The 24,695-nt window shown below is 27.3% G+C and overlaps 1 protein-coding gene across 4 annotated transcripts in view; it reads right to left on the reverse strand.

Annotated features, from left to right (window-relative positions):
- LOC111642366 (RNA-binding protein cabeza-like) overlaps nucleotides 1-24,695 on the reverse strand; it is a 69,395-nt gene that overhangs the window by 22,909 nt on the left and 21,791 nt on the right. For 2 of the 4 annotated variants that reach the window (XM_023388704.1, XM_023388702.1), the window contains 4 exons: nucleotides 14,525-14,571; nucleotides 13,193-13,234; nucleotides 2,417-2,520; nucleotides 2,205-2,334 (listed from right to left, as the gene is read on the reverse strand). In XM_023388704.1, coding sequence (XP_023244472.1) covers nucleotides 2,205-2,334; nucleotides 2,417-2,520; nucleotides 13,193-13,234; nucleotides 14,525-14,571 — 323 coding nt within the window. Of the gene's footprint in view, nucleotides 1-2,204; nucleotides 2,335-2,416; nucleotides 2,521-13,192; nucleotides 13,235-14,524; nucleotides 14,572-20,796; nucleotides 20,832-24,695 lie in introns of all 4 variants that reach the window. The other 2 variants (XM_023388705.1, XM_023388703.1) reach the window with 1 other exon arrangement.

The following is a 24,695-nucleotide window of genomic DNA, read 5'->3' on the forward strand; positions in this document are numbered from 1 at the left end:
ACAAGAAGCGTGAAAATCGGCCCAGGAAGGTTGAGGACCATCAACTGCAGGCTCTTTTGGATGAGGACGATACCCAATTGCAAAAAATGCTTGCCGAGCAATTGGGTGTTACTCAACCAGCCATTTCCATGCGTCTACGTGCCACGGGAAAGATTCAGAAGATTGGAAAATGGGTGCCGCATGAATTGAACGATAGGCAGATGGAGCGATGCCAAAACACATGCGAAATCTTGCTCGCCAGACAAAAAAGAAAGTCGTTTCTGCATCGGATTGTAACTGGCGATGAGAAATGGATATATTTTGAGAATCCTAAACGCAAGAAATCGTGGGTTGATCCAGGCAAACCATCAACATCTTTCCCAAGACCAAATCGCTTTGGACGGAAGTGTGCGTTTGGTGGGATCAGCAAGTTATTGTCTACTATGAGCTATTGAAACCTGGCGAAACTGTCAATGCTCACTGCTACCACCAACAACTGATCAAATTGCAACTGTGCTCTGCGTGAAAAAAGGCCGGATTATCAGCAAAGACACGACAAGCTGATTTTCCTCCACGACAATGCACCATCGCACGTGTCAACATTGGTCCGAAACTACTTGGAGACACTCAACTGGGAGGTGCTACCCCATCCCGCTTATTCACCAGACCTGGCCCCTTCCGACTATCACCTCTTTTCATCGATGGGCCACGCGCTTGCTGAGCGGCACTTCGATTCTTATGAAGATGTCCTAAAATGGCTTGATGAGTGGTTTGCCTTGAAAAAGAAGAAATTTTTTTGGCATGGTATCCACACATTGCCCTGGAGATGGAACAAATGTGTCACTAGTGAGGAAAAGTATTTTGAATAAATTTGTTTTTGCTTTCTAAGAAAAAAAACGTGTGTTTTTCTGACTAAAAAAACAGCGGATTTAAGCTTATAAACCTATGTATATTTATATTAATGATGTCTCCAAAGTTCAGTGAATTTTTTGCAGAAAAATAACTTATCAGGAAACATGCGCCTGCTGTTCGATGAGCCGCTCCGTGACGAAAACAAGCTTAAGCAATGACGTTGTCAAACGGCGCGCACTCAGTAAATGATCCTACAATTTTTTTTTTTATAGCATAGTTTATATGAATTATTTCCAAAAAATTATATGTATTTTGGAAATTTGAGTCAAATTAGTCTAGAATCGATTAATTTTACGGAAGAAAACCTTTCAAACAGCCGTAGCCACTAAGCAGCACACGTGCCGGGCTGTGACTGGATCACGTACAACACAGAATTCACATAACACGGAATGTATCTACCACACTATAGGGGTCTACTGTATATACATGCACCTTTTTTTTATTGTGAAAATTGCAATGACAGATAGTTTGCAACATGGAAAGCATTTTTCATGTTTTCTAAATATGCTCTTGGTAAGTTTAAACAAAGAAAGCCCCATTTACTGGGTTTGTAATTGCAAGTTAAAGCTGGCAGTTAACTTGCATCATTGCATTACCCTCAATCTGCTTTAAAATTGACTTAAACATAAGCACAAAATTATAGTACTTATTAAATCACTGATATAAATAAATTGGTGGAAAGTGCATTTTTATAAAATATGGAACAATTTTTCAAAATACTTTCAATAATTTTTTTTATAATTTAATTCATTGACTCTTCACTCTGTCACATAATTTATAATGTTTAATGCCACATATATATTCATGTATTTATGTTAATTTTAAAAATAAGTAAAAACCTCCTTAATTATAACAATTAGTTATATATATATTAAAACTTACGTCCTCCTCTCATTCCTCCACCTCTTCCTCCTCCTCCACCACCACCACCTCCTCCTCCCATACCAAAGTTCTGAGCTTTACGTTGTGCCAATTGAACAGTGATGTTCTTTCCTTGAAAATCTTTTCCTATTTAAACACAAAATTTATATTTTATACATAAGTAAGTTTTATTTGCAAAACTAATTGATATAACTATTAGTACAACAAATATAAATAACAGTACTTTACTGAAAACAGTTTAAATTATCTTTTCTCTCAGAAAAATATATAAGTTTCAATTACTTCAACTAAAAAGTTTTAGGGGATAATACAAGATAAAAATTTGTGTAATTTGTTAACTGAATAATTTTTTTAATAGATCAATTTACATCCATTAAGGACAGTTTTCTTAAAATAAGAAAGTTTAAATTATTCCAATTTAGAATTATTACCATTAAACCAGCTAATAGCAGAAGTTGCTGTAGGTGGATCATCATAAGTGACTGTTGCTTCACCTTTTCCTTTTCCAGTAATTTTATCTTTATAAATCCATATTTTTTGCTTCCCTGTTCTCTTATCATTCTGTAATAAAATAACATACTGTATAAGACAAATAACCAGTTTTGTCTGGAAGGCTTTACTTGAATCATAACTGATATTTTACCTTTATAACACCAATAGACCCAAAGAATTCTGATAATTGCTGTTCACTCACTTCCTCAGGTAAACCAGAAACAAATATAGTATCTTGTATTTCTTCTCCACCGTCTGAAATTATAAATCTCATCTATTATAATACATAAGACGAGGTTTATTTGATATAATAATTTCTTTGTTTAATTCCAATGATTTATAAAGCCAAATTTTAATTAAAATGACATGCTTGCAATTTTTTACAAAATTGCTTTAAAACATTTATATATAATCCACCTACTAAATCAACTTCTCATTTGTAATTAGTATAAATTTAATTAGAAAATATTAAAATTGTATTAGTACAAAACAATTAAAAAGTAAACTTATTAACTAATAAAACAGAACTGAAGAAGCAATAAAAGATTATGTTTAATATCTGTACATGACTGAAATCTTGAAGTATTTTTTATTTTCAAAATTAAGTTACTCAAACAAATTTTGATTTTAGGTTGTATCGACAGCAACAGCTTTAAGATAACTATTTAAACACATTTCATTATTATAAATTTTCTAACTAATGCTTAAAAGGTCTCTCTTAAATTCAAAATATAAGATTTACAAAATTCTGGTTTGTTAAAACCAAAGACTACATAATTACTGATTTTTCAAATAAACATGCATTTGATTTAGTTCAGAAAATTGAATCATGCAATAAGATACCAACATTTTTATTCAATAGTTGGGCTAGACAGAATGAAGTTAGTGTGGCCTACAGCATGCTGTTTGGAAATTGATTAGTCTGGTTATAATTTATAATTCCATAAATAAAAAATTGTCCTATTAGTGCATATTGAAATCCATTGAGACACAATAAACTTAAGAGATATATATATTTATTTATTTATTTAAGTTTCTTCTTCAAAGGTTTTCACTTTTTAAAATATCTAATAGCTTCATTAAAAAATAAGATTTTATTGCTAATTTTCAGAACTTCAAATATTTCATGCATTTTCCAAACTATGATATTCATCTAAAATGTAGAAAACCTTGTCAAGCATATATTTTTTGCAATAAAATATAAAGTATACTGAAACTCATCATTAATTTTATAAAGTATGTAAATGATAGAAAAATTATATGACCAATTTTTAAGAAATGATGTAAATTGAATCTAATAATCAACTGTATTCCATAGCTACTGGCAATTATTGTATCATTCTAAGTTCCAATATTGAAAATCAGTAGCCCTTCATAAAATCATTTTTTGATGTATCATGCTTTTATTTTGTCTTCCAAATATAAGTATTTTAGCCAATAAGTTTAAAAAAAATTAGTTGCCATTGAATTTCTACTGCAAAGAAATACATTAAAATTATGTTGTAGGTTGTATTTTAAAAAATTTAATTAATAAACATGCTTTTATTGGTCAAATTTTTTAAAAATGGAGTAGAGGATAATAAGATGATCCAATTCCCACCATATGTATCAATATAATACATTTATAGACATACATCATTATATATTTGATTATTTTTATGAGGATTTCAGATGAGGTCCATCTTCCTAAATCATTAAATGCATTGCCATCAGACTTAAGTATATCCTCAAAATTTCAGCCTTCTGTCTTAATTAGAAGTGGAAGAAACTTGAATTGAAAGATTTGAGAACATGATACAAAGAATTTAATAAGCAAGTCCACAAAAAAGTAAAATAAAAATGAAAATAGACAAAACAGATAAGTACAAACATATATCAAATTATTTAATATGATCATATATATATTTGTAATTTTGTTACTTTTGTTAAAATTTTAATTTTAACAATACAATAACTAATACTTTTGTTAAAATTTTAATTTTGAAAGAAATTTAGAGCAATAAAAATCCATTATCTGTTCTATCAACATAACTATAATCATAACTTAAAAATTTTAATTGTGCCATTCAATTCTCTTCTCTTTATTCATAGAAATTTAAAACTAAATTTGTACTTCATAATTTATTTCTTAAGATACTAATTATCAATTTTTGTCCCATTCTTTTTAAAAATAAGAAAATTTCAATTTCTTTTCTAGGCCTTGCTTGCTACCTTTTTGAAATCTATATACAAAAGTCATCCAGAAAATAATGTTTGGCCATTAAAAAACAATAAATAAATAAAAAGGGTACAAAAAATAACAACCTATAGGATAACACAGTAAATATTGATAGAAAAGGTTGAGTTAAAAATAAAAATTGGATTTTAATGACTATCAAAAGTTACTCAGACTAAAATATGTTCATGCCCCCAATATCAATTATAAAAATGATTACAAAACTTCTTTGTAATACTTAAGATGGTAAATACAATAGAACTTAAATCTTTTCAATTAAGAAACAGATAAATGAGACAACTTTGGAGTCGGAATAAAGTAATAGATGATATAAAGTTATCAAATTAACAGTAGATACAAAGTGCAAAAAATTTACTCATACATCCCTCATTACATCAGGGTCATGTGGATGGCTCACTGAATTGTTACAAAATTTCATCACAAAAAGTTTATCAACTCTCTGTACAAAATGATAGGGAAACTTAAGAACTTTTGAACCAATAACTTCAGAATAGATCATTGATTGGATCCAAAAGCAAAGTTGATTACATTTCCATAGACCAACCCCTATCTATCAACACCTAATTTGTTGAAATATGCCAAGAAAACTAGAAGAAGGTTGGCTAACAAAAATCTTCTTAGCATAATTATATATATATATATATATATTAGATAATGTATGGCCAACAAAGTACAATGGATGCTCAAAAGCTTCCCAGCTGAATTTTCAAAGTATAGCTTGAGTTATTACAACAGAGTAAAAGTACACCACCAAGTGACTATGGCTATGTTAAAGCAAAATTTCTCTGTTATATCATCAATAATCAAAACATTTTAATAAATACTAAAAATTATTGAATATATAAAAAAGATATGATAAATCTTCAATGTTAATCATTAAATTACTTAAAATTCTTCATGTGTCATGCCAATTTAAAATACTAGTTGTGCCCAAGCAAATAATCACATGTTATGTAAAACAAAATATTAAATGATAAAAGTTTGTTTTTATTTGGGAAATTTCAAAAACAAACATTTATTAAACGATGTATTATATATTTTTCAATATAGTATATTTGATGTTATAAAGTTAAAAGAAAAAGTGAATAATTTTGTGCTGCACAAACATGGTTTCAAAACTTTTTTTGTAACAAACTGGATTAGTCAATATAGAAAGTGGCATGCTCCCAAATCATTGAGTTCAAATTTTTTATACTTAATTTTAACACAAACTTTTTTGTTATTATTATGAACTAATTAATAAAACCTAAACTGGCATTAAAAATAAACCATATAGTTTCTAAGAATATATCAATGTGAAAAGACAAATTAACTGAAGTTGACAGTGTTTGTCTCTAGCAGAGAGCAAGAGAAGCAAATATTATCCCTTTTTTATATAAATTTTCAAAAAAGTAAGTGTCAATAACAGAATCTAAAATCTTGTGCTTTGCAGAAATGTATGAACTATAAAGATCTGTACATTAGTTTATCATATCCAAGGAGCATTAGAGATTAATTTTTATATGCCATTTTAAGTACAACAATATTACAAATTGTAAGCAAATAAATTACATAAACTAAAATTAATTATTGAAGACTGACTTAAAATTAATAAAATCAAATTTTATTATGTATTAACATTTTCACTTGAAAATGTTTAAGCAAAACAAAAATCACAAATTATGATTATGCAACAATTTTTGCAAGTTATATCACCAAGTAAAGAAACTCATATTTGGGAAAAATGTGCATTTAATAAATTTAAAAAATTACAGCAATTACATTTATGTGCAAATACAATTTTATTGTTTTTTTATACTGCTATAATTTTAAATGTAATCTAAAAATTATTTAGTTACAATTGTTTGGAAAACAATTTGCAAATTTTCTATTCAAATTCTAATAACATTTGTTCAAAATAAGATATTACAGAAGCAATATATTACTTTTTAAATAATATCCATTCTGTGTATGAAAACTTGAAATCTGTATTAGAGATGAAGTTGCAAAACTTCTTACGGCTTTATCTGTTATACCAGTAATCTGATAGATTACTGATATATCAGATAAAGTCATAAGAAATTTTAATTAGGATAAAATTAAAATAATAAAAATTTAAATAAAAACTATTCCAAAAGATAAACAGCACACAACTAAATCTTTTTTAATGAGATTCAAATTTATAATATGTTTCTATAGAATACTATTTATAAATAACCGAATACAGTAGAGCATCGATTATCTGACTCAGTTGGGGACTAGGGTTGGTTGGATAACTGAAAAAACGGATAACCAAAAAGTATTAAAAAAATTCATTATTAGTATATTCCTATTAACCTACTTTGCATTGAATGTTCATTGATGTTAAGCATAACAAAATTTTTTAAAAATAATCATCATCGCTATAATATCGTTAAAAATTATTTTATTGCTCACAAAACAAACAACTGCTCATAATTAAAAAATTAAGCCTCCTTTAAATACTGGCCTCCCTTTCATGGTCGAGCCAGTGTTGGCAGCTAAAACATGCAAAAATTTAACTAAAATATTAAAGTAGCCAAGACAGCAAAATATTGTAGCACCACATTACTAGCGGACATTTGAATTTGCCGGAATAGAACGCAGTCGGTTAACCGATGTGACAGTTGATCAGAGGTCGGATAACTGATGCTCTACTGTATAATCTAACACAGCACGCATTTTATATAGCATAACATGCATTCAATAAAAATTTGAAGCATAAATGGAAGTCCCTCCACATCACTAATACTTTTAACCTTTGTTTTAGTTCAATGGGATAAAAATATAGTAAATACATAGTTGTTTTAATCAACTACTTCATTGAAACTTGATGTTCAAATGATTTAAACACATCAAATTCTGCTCAATTCAAAGAAATACTAAAAAACCAATGTTGAATAAATCAGGAATATACTTATGGGTAGAACAAGGGAAATATGTAATTTTAAATAAAATCTAAGAAACTGTTATTGCAATTCAATATATTAAGGTATAATTTTTAATATAATAAAAGCTAATTCAGATAATGTTCTAAAAAATTTGTTCGTTTTAGTAACTATTACCTTTCTTTTGGGTGTGTTGGTATGGTGTGTAAAGTTATTATTCTTACAATTATTTATCTTTACTTTAAGAATACATCTTGATAAAATAACATACTAACAAAAGTAAGGTACTCACTACCTGACTTAGTAACTTTCAGACTTACAAGAAATTTGACCACATGTCTAAAATTTAATTTCACACAGATTCTGAAGTTCTCATACCAGTCGTGGGGTGCATTGAAGTCAATCTTTGGTCAGTATAAATAAACTGTACCTTTGTCCCAGCCGGGGATATAGAAATTTACATGTTAAGAAATTCGGTTAGTTTGAAATACAGCTACCTCAAAATTCGAAGTTAAATTTCTATTCAAACTGACATGTATATGCTAACTCGTTCCTTTAGATCAGAACTTCTTAAACTATGGGTTGTGAGATTTTAATGCAAAATATTGAAAATGAGTTCGAAAGTGAGGCATGCTTTGTGTCATAGGTTTCATGAGTTGTGCTTTGTGTCACTTCTGGTGCAGCAAGACAACGATTCAGCAACACCGATTGTAGTGTAAACTAGTGTAGTGTTGTCACTTTTCGGTGTATTCAGTTGTCTCTGTTCCATTGTAACACAAGAGTGAACTGTGGTAGCACACCATTATTGTTTTTGCAAATTTGTATATATCTTTATTTTATATTTTTGGGTTGCGAAAAAAATCACAATCATAAATGGGGTCGTGAATAAAAAAGTTTAAGCCTGCTTTAGATTAAAGTGTATCCATTCTGTAAGAGAACAATAGACCAAGGACAACTCTAATCTGGTCAATACAGCTTTGCTTTTATACTACTAACACATTTTCAAGTGTCATCTTACTCATGGAATACCCTTTTTTCTTCTTATCTTATAAAATATAACTGGTTTCTGGGAATGTAAGATTGGCTTACAAGTAAAGACTGAGATATTTGTAGGGCTCTACGCTACTAATTTGGGCAACTTACTACTCTTAAGAGCCACTTTAAAAATAATTTGGGCTATCATTTTGAAGAATCTGCTTATTTTTTTTTTTATAAAACCTATCTGGCAACCTCTGAAGTTCTTACTGGACACATGCTATTTGTCTTCAAATTTTTATTATTATGTTGGGTTTAGTGGGTTATACTCAGTTCACACTGGTGTCTGTGTACTATGCCAGACCAGAGTCAAGGCATAGCAACCAAGAACAAAAATTAAATGTGTGTGTTAGTGTCTGTATCAGGAATTTCCTAACAATATGGCATGTATTCAATATAGTGACCTTCTGTAGTGTTCCCAGGCTTTTGTGTAGAGTGTGTGGTATCACACCTGTATAGGAGAGAACAACAGATACAATAAGCACCCTATCCATCCTCCACAGATGCCTTATTTCCTGGGCGAGTTGTGTACTTGCTAATTTTTTCAGTGCATGTGTTTTGTACATTGTGAGTGTTTGGAATGGCTATGTCTATAATGTATGTGATTTTATTGTGTTTGTCAATGAGTGTGATGTCTGGTCTGTTGTGGTAAATTGTTTTATCTGTGATTATGGCTCTGTCGTAATACATTTTGTGCGTGTTATTTTCCAATACTGTCTGTGGAATATACTTGTAGTATGGTTCGTGGATGTCTGCCAATTTGTGTTTCTTTGCAAGCTCTTGGTGTATTATATTTGCTACTTGATTGTGTCTATGTAAGTAATCTGTCTGTGCCAAGAGCTTGCAACCAGAAGTGATGTGTTGTATAGTTTCTGGCATGATGTGACATTTTCTGCATGTGTCATTTGTGAGTGTTGTATCTTTGAGTATGTGTTTTCTGTAGTTTTTAGTATTTATGACCTGATCCTGTATGGCAATCATGAATCCTTCCGTCTCCCCAAAGAGGCATCCCCGATCTAACCAGCTGTTTGACGCAGTTTTGTCAACAAAATCCTGGGCCAGGTCATAAGGATGCCTGCCATAGAGTGCCTTTTAAGCCCATGTTTGCTTGATGGTGGTCTATACTTTTTGTGTGTTGTGTCATGTCTGTATGATGTGAGTGTAAGTTTAATGGTGTGTCATTTGAGTCTGCTAGAGTTACTGCTTTGTGTAAGTGATGTTTCTTGTTTCCTGTAGAAAAACTCTCGCAGTGACTGTATTTGTTTGTAGTGAAGATTAACTATGTCAATCATGCCACGTCCGCAATCTTTACGTGGAAGGGTTAATCTTTCTATAGCGGATTTAGGATGATGGATGATATTGTTTATGCTTAGTAAGTGTTGTTCTTGTTTTCCTTTGGAGTTGCTCGAGATCTGTGCGAGTCCAATATATAACTCCATAAGAGTATGTGAGTACAGGAATGACATGTGTGTTTATTGCTTTAATTGTGTGTTTTGCATTTAACCGTGTTCTGAGAATAGCATTTAACCTATTTTGGTATTCTTTAATTAATCTTTTCTTTATTTGTGTATGTTCTGTTAGTTTGGCCTCTTGGAATCCTAAATACTTGTAGAACTCTCCCTCTTCCATGGATTCAATAACTTGTTCATTTCCAAGTAAAAACCTTCTTTCTTCAGGATTCCTTTTTCTATGTGAAGTGTTTTGCATTTGTCTAAGCCAAACTCCATTTGTATGTCCTTGGTGTATGAATGTGTGATTTGTAGGAGTTGATGAAGTTGTTTTTGTGTGGATGCATAAAGTTTTATGTCGTCCATGTACATGAGATGTGATAGCATAAACTGTGTTGTTTTTTCGTGTCTGATATTGTAGCCATATTGCGTGTTGTTTAACATGTTGGATAATGGATTCAGGGCTAGGCAGAACCAGAGAGGACTCAAGGAATCTCCTTGAAAAATTCCTCGCCTAATAAATATCTCATTTGTTTGTATGGAAGTGTTACTAACCCTGAGATGTAGTATTGTTCTCCAGTTCTGCACAGTGTTTTCGAAGAATGCAATGAGTGATGGATGTATTTTGTACATGTGTAGAATATGTAGCAGCCAACTGTGTGGAACACTGTCGAATGCTTTTCTATAGTCTATATATGCCATGTGTATGTTTCTGTGTTGTTTGTGTGCTTGCCGTAAAATGACTGAATCTATGAGTAACTGTTCTTTGTATCCCCTGTGATTTCTACAGCAACCTTTTTGTTGTTCCGTAATAATGTCGTGTTCTTCAACATGTTTGTATATTTTGTTTGTGATACAAGATGTCAATAATTTGTAGAGTGTTGGAAGACATGTAATTGGTCAGTATTGTGTGGGGTCTGTGGTGGTGGTGTTTTTAGGTTTCATGTAGGTGATGCCCTGAGTAAGAAATTTTGGCATGTCTTGTGGATTGGTGATGATGTTTGTTAGATGTTTAGCTAGTTCCTGGTGCAGTGATGTAAACTTTTTGTACCAGAAATTGTGAATGTTGTCTGCACCAGGTGTCTTCCAGTTGTGTGTTCTGTTAACAGCGTAGCGAATGTCATGTATGTTTATTTCAGCACAGGGCATAGTTCGTATGTTGTGCAAGTTTCTGTTCTCCTCCTCGATCCAGCCTGCATCAGCATTGTGTGTAACAGCATTGGACCAAAGAGAAAACCAATAAGTTGTGAGTTCTTCTGTTGGTGTGCCACTGTGCTGTATATCAGTGTTTGTTTTGGTACTGATTTGTCTGTAGAAAAGTTTTTCATTGTGAATAATTTATTTTGTTGATTTCGTAGTGTACATGTTTTGTATCGTTTGAGTCTACGTGCTTTGGCTGCAAGTTTTTGTTTTAGTGTATTGATGTATTCTGTAATGTTTGTGTTGTGATTTTCTTGAAAATGTTTTTGAGTTGTTTCTTTAATTTGGGTGTCATGTTGTTTTTAATGTATTGGTCAGCCTGCCTAATTGCTGTCTAATGTCATTTATTTGTGTTTCTATTCTTCTCTAGCATTCTGTATATGTATCCATATTCCATTTGCATAATAAATTACATGGCATTTGGCATATTGTACAGATACATGTAAATCTCAGATAATTCAAAGTTGTGATTATTTCATACCTTGAATTTCAAACTAATAAGAATTTCCTGTAACAGTAATTATTTTAAAGATAACAAATCTCATTTTACATAACAACATTTACATAGAATTTCTTTTTATTTTTTAAGACTATACTAAAATATACAAACTTTTATAAACTGAATTGCATATATTTAAAATTTATTTCTGACTTCCACTGTAAAAATGTAAAGACTGATTAAAAATAAAAGGGTAATATCAAATGATTTTACATGGGATTTTGTACATCTATTTAAGAAACAACTTATTCTTAATAAAGCAAACTTAATTTAAATGCACAGTTGTCTCAAATATTCTTTCTTGTTTCACACTAAAGAAACAAACATTTTAATATAATATTACAGTCAAACTCTGATTTAGTCCCATCATCTGGTCACTTCTGAAAATGACACTAAATTGAAGCACATTAAATAAGAATTATGTACAGACTTCATTGTCATAAATTTTAGCTTATGAATTTGAAAATCATGTGATTTGGTGATAATGTCATTTGCAATACTATATAACAAACAATATTATCTATCCTTTTAAAAATTAAAATATAACTATGAACTTTCAGAAATATGAAAGTATCAACTTCAGAAAGTAAGTAAATGCAATGAGAAAAATCAATTTATAAAACTTAGAAAATCTGATATGTAAATTGTTTAGAAAATTGGTAAAACAAACTGTGTATACACACACTTTTCCTCATAACCAACTTCATAATAAAATTTCTTATAAACACGAAATACTAACAAGACAAAGAGCTCTTATAGTAATAATAATATAATGGAAATGGAAAAGTTTGTTAATTTTCCAAATGAATAAATATTTTTAAAAAATGATAATAAGCAAATTTAGTGAAGTAGATAAAGTTCTTTTTTTAAAGTTAAAATTTCTATCCATTGATGTAATATTATTCCTATGATGATGTAAATGCAATACTTAACTGACATCAATGTCAAATGCTATGGTGAAACAAATCAAAGAAAAGTTACTAGAAACAAAGTTTCATCACATTTTTGTGTTGTTATTGTAGGAATCATCATTAGGGCCATTGAGAGCTTGGATAAAGAAGATTCCTTTTGCCTTTATAATCTTTAATCAAATGGAATACATAGATTGTTTATAAAAAAAAGCAGTCTCAAAGATTTTATTTTCTGTTAGTAGAAATAATGTTAATTTTAACAAGTATAAATTAACTACAGGCCACTAAGCTTTTTCTGGACCTGAAAAAAATCACTAGTTCCCCTTCCTCTCAACAGAGTTTATTACCGTTATTCAAAATATAATGTAAAGACTGACAATTACAATCATAAAATTAAAATTTAGGGATCTTTAGTAGCAATTATTGCATTATTATTTTACATTTATTAAAGGAATGTCAAATTATATCAATTTCATAATTTTAATACATAAATCTGAACAAACTTAACTATTTTTTTTTATCAATAAATAAAAAATAATCTGTTTAAATTTATTATACATTTTTGTATATTATATAAAACAATAAAAAATTGCATCAAATAATCTTTAAAAATATAAAATGAAATTTGATTCAGAAAGAAAAATTTTCTTGATAATCAAGTTTATTCAGATAACTGATTTCCTACATTTGACAGTTAATTGACTGTTACTTACCATATCCACTACCACCATTTGAATGGTAATTCCCTCTTCCTCCTAAAAGCAAATAAGTGAAATTTTAAATATTATCTTTACTTATGTAAAAATAATAATAATATTTAGTTAAACTGTATTTTATGTTATGTTAAACTATTGTGTGTATATAACTTGTTATATCAGTGCATGATTTATTAAACTCTAAAAAACTGTTAGTAATAAATGTTTTATAACAAAGTTAATAACGAATAAGTTTTCATTTTAAATTAAATCAATTTTAAATAGCTTTAACAAAATTTGAAAATTTATTGATGCCTTATGTGAAATTATTATATTATATTAAATATTCTGCAATGATAATCTAATGAAATTTTTAAATAGTGCATTAAGTTGTTTGAGGTGTACTCTTATTTAATTTTAAAATGTGCATGTTATTTGTATGTGTTATAAAAATCAATACATAAAGTTAAAATTAAAACTTTTAAAAAGATGCATGCATTTTAATTATTACACCTTAAAAATTGTTTAAAGCTATATTAAAATTACACTGCCAAGGGACTTGGTTGCATCTAAGATACCACTAATACCTCCTCCAATATTTAATACCATATGGTATCTTTTAAAAATTACTTTTAAATCATTACACTCTAAACAATACCTAATATTTTGCAATTCATTTCACTAGTATATACCATGATTTAAATTCAGAATCATGTAATAAAATAATTTTGCTTAATTCAACAAATTCATGTTTTATAAAATAAAATGGAAAATGATTTAAATATATACAAAAACCTGATTTCCATCAATTACAGAATATATCAAAAATATTAATGCAAAAAGATGTTCACTGGAAATTATTAATTTCCAATTTAAACAAACATTTTTTAGAATGTTAAAAAGTCATTGCCTATTTTCAATCTTGGGTCATATAATTAATAGAATTTTTATAAAATGTTTACATCAAACCCTGATAAATTATATTTAATTTAACAGATATATATTCACTTATTAATTTGATATTATAGAAAAGATAAATTCATTATAAAACTAATATTAAAGTAATTAAATTCAGATCATTAATACTCAATAATTTACAACTAATCATATACAGAAATATGAAAGTTTTTTTTAACATCCAATACATATTTAGAAACTTATGTTAATTTTTAAACTTGACTTAAAAATATTGCATCAAGCTTTAAAACTCAGATTAATTTTTTTCAATTAAAAAAAAGCAATGAGTTGCAAAATAATGCTCCATATGATAGGAAAAAATTTGAAAAATCATTTATTATTCAGTAAAGTACTTCCTTTCAAAGTCTAATGTATATATTTCCTTTATCTTACTTTTAGAATTTTTTCCTTTTTTATTCATTGCTCCAGATGTATGATACCTGAAATCAGTTACAAATAGTTTTAATTTCACTTTTTTATATATATATAAAATCTTTCTATACAGTTTAGAAATATTATTTAAAATGGTTGAGTTGTTATTTCTTTTAAAGATTCAAGAAAAATTTTCTAAATAATATAAATTTATTGGTTATAATCTATTCATTACAACCTTAGATGTATAGAATTTGTTTCGTCTTTTTAATTTTTTACAATGTAATATGAAAATCAAAATGTTGATGAACTAATTAATAAAAAAATAATTTTGATTTCTTTAATACAAAATTAGTTTAAAAAATCATGCAACAGTTTATATCATTACAATTGCTAAACCTCACTTTTGTATCTGTTGGACTATTTTAAATTAAAATACAAGACATGAAATGGATGGCTAAAAACCCATTGAATCTTTCAACCTCAGAATCTAAGGTTACAATGAATAAATTATAATAATCCTATAGAAAAACACTATATCAAATTATGTAGAATTAAATTTGTAGTGTTTGCCTAATTTATGTATGATAACATTATTAACTAATTCAAATGTAAATTAAAATATATGTATTTTAATTTACATGTATTTCTTTAATAGCTGTTAAAATAAAACAGTTTATTACTTAAATCATAATGCAATAAAATTATATTACTTTTCGTCTAACAATTTTGCTAATCAATATCATTATATTGTTATATTTAAAATATTCTGTATATTACACTAGAACTTCTTAATTACAAAAATTTTATTCGGTGTGAAGTTAAATCTATTGATAGACAAAGACTTTATGAAATGTATTTAAATGTATTATTCCAAAATTATTAAAATTCCTAATTCAGATTTCAAAAGAAGTTAAATGATAATGTTATGATAAAACATTATTATTATTATAAAGTTAGCATGTTTATGACTAACATACTGAATGACTAACAAAAGTACTTACTATTGAAAGAAATAAACTTTTACAGTATTAATTTTTAATGTCATATATACATTTAGTCCATTTTTAAAATATTTCAGGCTAATTTAATAATGTAAAAAAAATTTAAGTATTGGTTTTATTATTTCATTTAAGATATAAAAACCTGATTTTGTAGAAAGGGATGTATCAAAAAACAAATTCAAAAAATTCAGCATTTTACTAATGTTTTATAAATATTGAAATATCATTTTTTACTTTGTTCAATTATAATCTTTACAACTGCTTAAGAAATTTTATTGTAGTTAGTATTTAAGTTAACTGAATTTTTTAAACTACTTGTTTTTTGCTAAAACATTTTTGTGCGTAATTATTTAACATTTAATATCATCATAAAATTGCCATGTTTTTCAAAACTAAATCTAGTCTATTGACTAGATAATTTTAAAATTAGATTAAAGAATATACATCACATATTACTATTCAATTATAGAAAAAAAATTTATCTGTATCATATATGGGTGAGGTCAATTCATCAATAGTTTTACTACATTGCATGTTTAAATTCAGAAGCAAGCATGTTAAGAATATCATGCACTTGTTTGTTCCAGCCATTATAAAATCTACAGAAGTTAAAAACAGACCAGTTCACACTTGTTCAAACGAAAATAGTCTTAGATGTACATGCCTATCTAGTTTCTTGATCAACTAATTATGATTTGTAAGGTCAAATGAAAAATAAAAATGGAGAGATCAATTTCAATAATTTTAAATAAAACTGCTTGTACAATCTTCCATATTTTTATATGAAAGCATAATATGTATGTATTAGTATCTATAAAATATGAAAGACCAAGTTGGATTTCTAAGTGGATCAAACAAGTACTGTACATGATGTTTTTTTTTATAAGCCATGCAATGTTAAATTCTGTTACTACTAATCACTCAATAACTTATTTCATATATAATTTTAAAATTTTTTCAACTAAATCATGTAAACTAATTATGAAGTAAGTATTAATCTGAAGATCTTTAAACAGAAATCTTAAATTATGAAATATTTCCATTTTTTTGCATCATATATTTAATAGATAATTAAATCTTATAGCAAATTATTTGTAATTATTTTAAAATGGTATAGTACATGTCATCATCTTGTCCACATAAAAATTGCTCCTTTTCATTTATTTTCATATTAGAAAAAACTGTTAAACAAAATAATCTGGAGTAATTTTCCAATCTTCCCAATAATTACTATAGAAATATTTAAAAAGAATTTTCTATTATCTAGATATTATTATTATGAAACGTTGAATACAAGCAAGATATTTAATTAAAGATATATAAAAAAACCTAATCAGAATATAAACTCATTTATATTATGAAAATTTATTTCATTAATACTTCAAGAATATGTATTTTAGTTTATCCATTAGCAATTTCAATCCTTTCATAGCTAGACTCAGACTATAAAACTATTAATAAAAGCAAATTATGACTATCAAATGAATTGCAATCTTATATTTTTTCATTAAATATACAAATTGTCACAGAATCAACATAAGAACCTTTGGTGTGGTGGGAGAGACTGTCAACTTCCTGCTAAAAACTGCATTAAGGTTCAGTGGTTTGTCCATTAGTATTTAAATAACAGTTGATTAATGACTTATTTTCAGTTTTAAAATGTATGTTAAAAAAACCCCATATTAAATTTTGTTGGAAACTTGGGAAAAGAAGTGCAATGTTTCAAATGCTTTAAACAACCTTTGGAGATGCTACTATACCTTCCTTTGGAGGTATAAAAGTGGTATAGGGGATTAATTAATGTTTGGCCATTTTTAAACCTCTTACTCTTTTACTTTCAAAGAAAGACATAGTAGCATCTCCAAAGTTGTTTACAGCATTTGAAACATTTTTGCACTTCTTTTTCCAAGTTTCAACAAAGAAAAATGCAAAGAACCTATATTATAACTGAAAATAGCAAAAATAACAGAATCAATCAACTGTTACCCAAATACTAATGAGCAAATTGCTATGAAACTTCTAACATCCTGTGTAGTCCAAGTCCCCCAAATTTTTTTTATCACATGTGTATTTACATATTTCATTCTGTGACATAAAAAGAAATTCAACATCCAATACAAAATAATAATTTTCCTTACAATGTTTCTTAATTACTGTTGTCAAAATAAACTATATTAGATAATTTCTTAAATTCAGTTAAACATTATTTCCTAAAACATTTGATTTTCTAAATAACCCATATAATATACAAGTGTTCTAAATACCCAAAAAATTAAGTAATATATTTTTAATTGTATCAACCAAAAACTTTTTGAACTAAGAACAAAATTTTTCATGTGAACTTTGTCATTTTATTGACTCTTTAAAATTCTGAAAACACTAGCTTTACTTCTAGAAGTAAAAAACTTAGTTTACCTTTTAGTAACTTTGAAAAAAAAAGAAAAAAGTACTTGTACAGATTTTGACATTAAGAATAGATTCAGAAATAAGAAAAAACATCTTTAGTCAGATTTATTATAATTGTAAAAATAGTCACAATTAAAATATCAAAAGTTTCTTGAGTTTATGTTACCAAGTAATGTTTTATTGATTAACTTATGTTAATTATAGGGAGACACCATCCTGTCAGATTTCACAATGATCTGGCTCCAAAATTTTAATGAAAAGTATTTCCTTAACTATACACTCAGATGAAATTTTAAAGTCTAACACCCACCAATATAAATTTTCAACATCAATATCACAGTATTCAACATAGCAATCTAATTGTTAAAATCTTAAGACACACACACTATTTTATTTAATGGGCAAAACAGAAAAGATGTTTGTTTATATCACAAAAAGAATATATAAAAATAGCCAGATTGTTTTTATTTTTTATGTATCTGCACACAGTTTACCGTTTTAATGCTCTTTATGACATCACAAAATAACTGAATAGATTAATATTTATATTATTTGATGAAAAATTTATATATTAAACACTTTTTTACTGTATAAAATCACATGTAAGATCATCTTGGCTCATCAGCAATGATTCCAAACTGACCATTTTGATAAATTATGGTTATTGTTTCACAAAGACTTAAAAATCCCAAGTATCTCTCTCAGATATAAATCTACATTATTAAATAGTAGTTAGAAATAAAATATGGCTAAGAAAGTAATTATTCATGTAACATAATCACAATTCTATTACTGAGAGCATATATCTTAATATATATCAAAATAAAAATTATCATAATTAAATTGCATCCAAAGAAAGTATCATATTAACCATCCATTTCCCTGAATGTATTGTGAATTTTTAAATATGTATATATATATATATTTTTTTTCATCCACAATATCAAAATTCATTTTACTATATAGATTATTGCTTATTTTTACCAAAATAAAAAGTAAAAATCAAATTATTGGCAAGGATAACTTGAAAACATTCAATAGATAGAATACAGCTTTATTTAAATTTATGGTTAAAAATAATAATACTAAACCCATACTGCTTTTTTTTACTAAATTTATTTTAGTGTTAAGAATTTTGCTATTTAATGATGATGATAAACCTTATAATGAGATTTATCTACTGTCACAAGAATGTCTTCATGAGATGTGGTCCTAAGAAACAGTTTTAACAACAAATAAGTGACAAGTTGATTTACTATATCATAATTATCAAAATGAAAAAAAATTTCTACTTTTAAAATTATCAATATAAGCAAAAGCAAGAGTAAACCACACCTACAAACATTCTTATTGCATTTCAATTTCTACTGATTGCCATATTTTATATTTTAATAATTATGTTAAAATAGTCTTTCATTGTCTCATCCTGTTGACATTAGAAATTTAAAATACAGCAACAAATTTTTATGTTGTTAAAATAAAGATCTCAATAGTAAAATAATCTTACCAAATAATTTTCAGCAAAACACACAATTTGTAATAACGAATATTAAAATGCTATATTTCATACCTCTTAGAGATAGATAATATAATTCATTATGGATATTTTGTATCAATGAATTTTTTTATTACCCAGCTTAATAAGAAATGGAAACTTAAATCATACCTAATAACATTAAAATCTTAAATAATGAAGTTTTATAAAATAAAGAAATAAGAAAAATACCAAAGTTTTTATCAAAGCTTACCTGCTTCACTGCATTTATTTCTATAATTTATTATATTTCTACAATTGAAAGATTTTACCACAAAATTAATTAATATTGAAACTCATTCACTTGAAAATGATTAATCATGGAAATACCACTATTTTAAAATAAATGCAGTAATAAAATAATTTCAAAGTATTTTTCATGCCATCAAATTTATTTATCCATTCAATATTTTGAAACTTTCATCAGTGTGTATATTAAATATTTAAAAAAGTGCCATCAGTTTCTTTTTTTCAAATGAATCATCACACTTCACAACTATTTTATCTATTACTAAAACTGTAACCAAACTTAGTTTATTATTATTATTAAGAACTCTTCTTAAGAATTATTCTACTAAATCTTAAAAACTTCGTTTTAAATGAAACCTAGTAACCATACATACATAAACAGAAATTACACAAAATATAACAAACCTGGCATATTAAGACATCTATATACCTTTGCAAAGAATATATTTTAGCAATGCTTTATGTTAGAGAAATGTAGATGTACATATTTATTTTTTAATTAAAAAATTGCTTAACAAATAATTTCATATCAGAAATCCTATCAGATGTAATGAATTTTCTTTAAATTACTAAATTTTCAATATTAAAAGATAATTATTTTGAAAAGAAATAATTGAGATTAATATCTTAAAAACTACAATACACCATACAGATAATATAAAACAGCATTTATTGCTTCCAACTGCATATGTATTTCATATAAAAACCATTAACGACAAATATTCCTATTCACTCATAAATTATCATCACAAAAAAAAATTTCAAAGTCCATAATATTAATTAAAAACAAATTTCAGACTATTTTCAATATATTTTATAATTTTTTACTTCCTTATTTTTTTCAAAAATAAAAAAGTTGATATCTATTAATAATTAATAGCTGTAGTACTTCTTACTGCAACCAAGTCCCAAAAACTTGACAGTACCAGTTAAATTTAGCAGATAGACCTTTGAAACTATAGAGGGCAAGATAAAAAAAAAAATTTATTTATACTATTATTAAAATTTATGAAATAATTTTAAAAGAATTTCTTGCCCAGAAGAAAATCAGCACCACTCAAAAACATGTTAATAGCATCATATTTTGATGATGCTGTTACCTTTGTTATAACTGCCCCTTCCTGGACCTTGGTTACTAAAATTGAAGGACAGATTGAATGAGTATTTTCAAGTTGTCTCCACATCAGACTTCTTGATGAACTTCATAAGTATATTTTTCAAACCATTCATCATATCAGCTAGAACTGGTAAATTCCAGTTCTTTAGTGTAAAAATTTTATTCCCTGAACAAAACCTCAACAACATATATTTTAAAAAAATTCATCACTTAACAGATTTTTAACAATGCTCATTTAAGAACAATTTATAATTTGCTCATAATTTGTTAAAATTATTCAATAATCACCAATACGATGAATACCTTGAATCCTGTTAGAAAAAACTAAACAGTATTTAAAGCTAACGATTCACGAAAGCTATTAAATACTAAAAATTATCTTAATTAAAATTTTACAGCATTTATTTGCTTCTCATTACTGTTTTACAGCATAAATAGATTTTCAAACTCAGAATTATTTAGTTTTTTTAAATATTTTTTAATTAAAAGAAATATGTTAAAATACATTAAATATTTCTTTTAATTAAGAAATATGATAAATAAGATTTACACTATTAGAAAACCAACATAGATAATTTTGGTCTCAAATCTGATTATCAGAACTTTTCAATGCTATACTATAACTTGTGTATAGAATCTAAAAATCATTGAATTACATACATACCTATATATATATTCATTCTCACAAACTTTAATTTTCAATTCATACTTAATATAACTAAAACTTACATATATTTTTAAAAATTTATACAATTGTAATTAAATTGTTTTAACCCTTAAGAATGCAACAAAAATTTGATTTAGGAACTGGTATAATCTATGAAGTCAAAATTTCATTTGAATCGACAATCTATTTAATATTTAGCTTATTTAATTATCAAATAAGCTAATTTTTTTTTCATATACAGTTCCTGCTCTAAAACTGATGATGTGCATATAAACTTTTCATTTAAAATTGATCATATTAACATAACTAAAATATTTTGAAGATTATTAATTCTTTAAACAAAAAAATTAAAATAGCCTATGCAAGTTTATAAAGTTAACTTATTTCTGTTAAATTTTATTTTTAAAATATTTATTATAAAGTAACATTTTATTTACTGAAAATAATCTTATCATATTTTTCTAAAATTAGTAAAATTCTTATGTCTAAGATTATATTCTATTTTCAATAGGAAAAAAAAATAGACTTAATTTGTAAAGTTTTTATGAAAAAAACTATGTTGTCTTTGAAACCATGTTTGATAAATTTGTTGGACTTCAAACTCAAAATTGAGTTTTAAATAAAGCCAAATGTTTATTTAAAACTCAATTTTGAGTTCAAAGTCCAAAAAAACTGTATATTAAACTACAAAAACGTACTAACAATCCTAAATAATATAATATGATCCTTAATAGTACACTGTGTTAAATTGTTACTCTGTATAGAAAAAACAGCAACTTGTAAAAAATAAAAACTAATTTTACATAAAACAAGTTTACCACCATAATTAAACCCCTGCAAACTTGAATTAATAGAAAAGTTGTCTGAGTTAGTGAGATATTTTCTCCAATGACATGGAAAACATGATGATGCATACAGTGGTGTACTGTAGGGGGAGCGGTCCGCCCCAGGCGATAAAATTTCACAATAAATAATAATAATAATATGTAAAATTTTGAAATATTCTAATCTATACTTGCATCGTGCCTACAATAGTGCTATCATCCAGACTGTCCAGGAATTGGCTCGCCAGGTGAACTAGTAACTTTTTTGTCTGACAATTCCCTGTGAAACCTGTTGATCTTTTTTTTGTCTTTTTTTTTTTGCTTGTATGAAATTTTCCTCCGCCCCAGGCGGCTGACACCCACAGTACGTCACTGGATGCATATACAGTGTAGTAATTTATTACAATTACCTCTTATAGAAGTTTATTGAGCAGGTGTGGAATTTTTTATTACAAGAAATGAGCCCAAAAAATTTTATGACAGTAGTGTACAGCAATGTAATCTTAGTAACTTATCAACTACAGTTATATAATGCACAGTATCACAGTCTTCCTAATATCAAAAACACTCTTTAATTATATTTTCTCTATTGAGAAAAAAATTTAAATTACACATTTTTCTTTTTAAATTTGTCCAAGTCAAGCAAAGTCTAAGTTAATAGGGTTTTACTATAATACTATTGGTATATTTTGTTTAATTTGCCCTTGTTCAGGCCTAAAGTTAAACTCATCTCCCTGTATCCAAAAACACTTCCAAAAACTATCCAAAAATTGATTTTATAAACTTCAATTTATAAAATCAATTATATTATAATTGGTAACTATTACTTCCATATTTTAATTTTGTACAGTACATAGTGTTTTCAAAGCCAATTTTTCTTTTATTCTAATGCACCCCCCTTTTTTGGACTTTTCTGTCTCAAAACTTGGGGTGTGCATTAGAATCATAATATACATGAATTACCGGGCAGAGTGAAGAGCAAATGATGCAAACAAGACAGCATAAAGTTAGCTTTATGCAGTCTTGTTTGCATCATTTGCTCTTCACTCTGCCCAGTAATTCATGTGTATTATGATGCAGTATAGACAGCAGATGTTTCTTTCATTACTTCAGTTTTAATTTTAGTTTTAGAATGTTTTGACACTCATTTGAACTATACCAAGACGAATGATGTCTAGCAGACGAATCGCCTATAACAAAAAATTGCCTAAAAAACCACTTTCAAACTTTTTTTTATACCAACAGTTAGCATTATCCACAGTGCTGAAGAACAGATATAAAGATATTTCAGTGTGATACTATTTATCTAATAAATTTCATGCTTACACATACTAACATAAAATGGTACTGTTAAAACTCTGATCATAAAGGAATTTTGATTTTGTATTGGTTTGCAGATCCTCTGTACCCAATATTGAGTCATAATTCCATTCAAATACACATAAAAATGTGGAAATCATGAAGCACTAAACATGAAAATAAAATGTTTTTCAAAAAATGCATTTATCACTGTTTAAATAAAGTACATTTTTGCAGCTGTGTTTTTAATATAGAGCACACTTTATCTGCAAGCTAATCTTTCTTCAGGTTTTGACATCTAGAAAAATCTGGCATGCATTAGAATAGAGAAAACAGTAAAACAGAGAACTTTATGTTTAAAAAATTTTAAAGCAATTTTTATCAATTAAGAACTGCAAATTTAATGTAATGACAAAAAATTTAAATAGATATACAGTAGAGCGTCGTTTATCCGAATCAATTGGAGACTGAGGTTGTTCGGATAACTTATTTTTCGAATAACCGATTATGTACGAAAAAATATTTTTACCTATCCCGTGTTGAAATTTTTCTCTGATGCGTGTCGCTTCATGTTGAATTTTCGTCAATGTTAAGCCTAACGTAAAGTTTTTAAAATAATAATCGTGGCTATTGTATCGTTAAAAATTATTTCTTTATTTTTGCAAACAAAATAAATATATTGAATAATATAAAAACCAAAAAAAAAATATACTTTCTAGTATCAAAAATCGTTCGATTCAGCAGGACACAGTCTGCACGAAAAACACCACACAAAAGTGCCAGTGCTGCCATCTAAAACACACACACACACACCAACAAAAAAAATATTGGAGTAGCCCAAGACATAGCCAAAGATTGCAGCACCACAACACTAGCGAAAATTTAATTTGCCGACTGGAATGCTTTTGGATAACCAACTTTCAGATAAACGACGCTCTACTGTACTGATATATAATCATTACAACTTTTAAAGTTATTACCATATTTTCTGCATACCAGAATGACAATTTAAGAGCTTACAATCACAAACTCACCTTATCAATACTATGAATGCCTCCATAGGTATGTTAGTGGGGCAGGATATGAAAAGTT

Source organism: Centruroides sculpturatus, unplaced genomic scaffold, assembly GCF_000671375.1.
Source record: "Centruroides sculpturatus isolate CEXI.00-Female unplaced genomic scaffold, Cexi_2.0 scaffold1706, whole genome shotgun sequence".
Taxonomy (NCBI): domain Eukaryota; kingdom Metazoa; phylum Arthropoda; class Arachnida; order Scorpiones; family Buthidae; genus Centruroides; species Centruroides sculpturatus.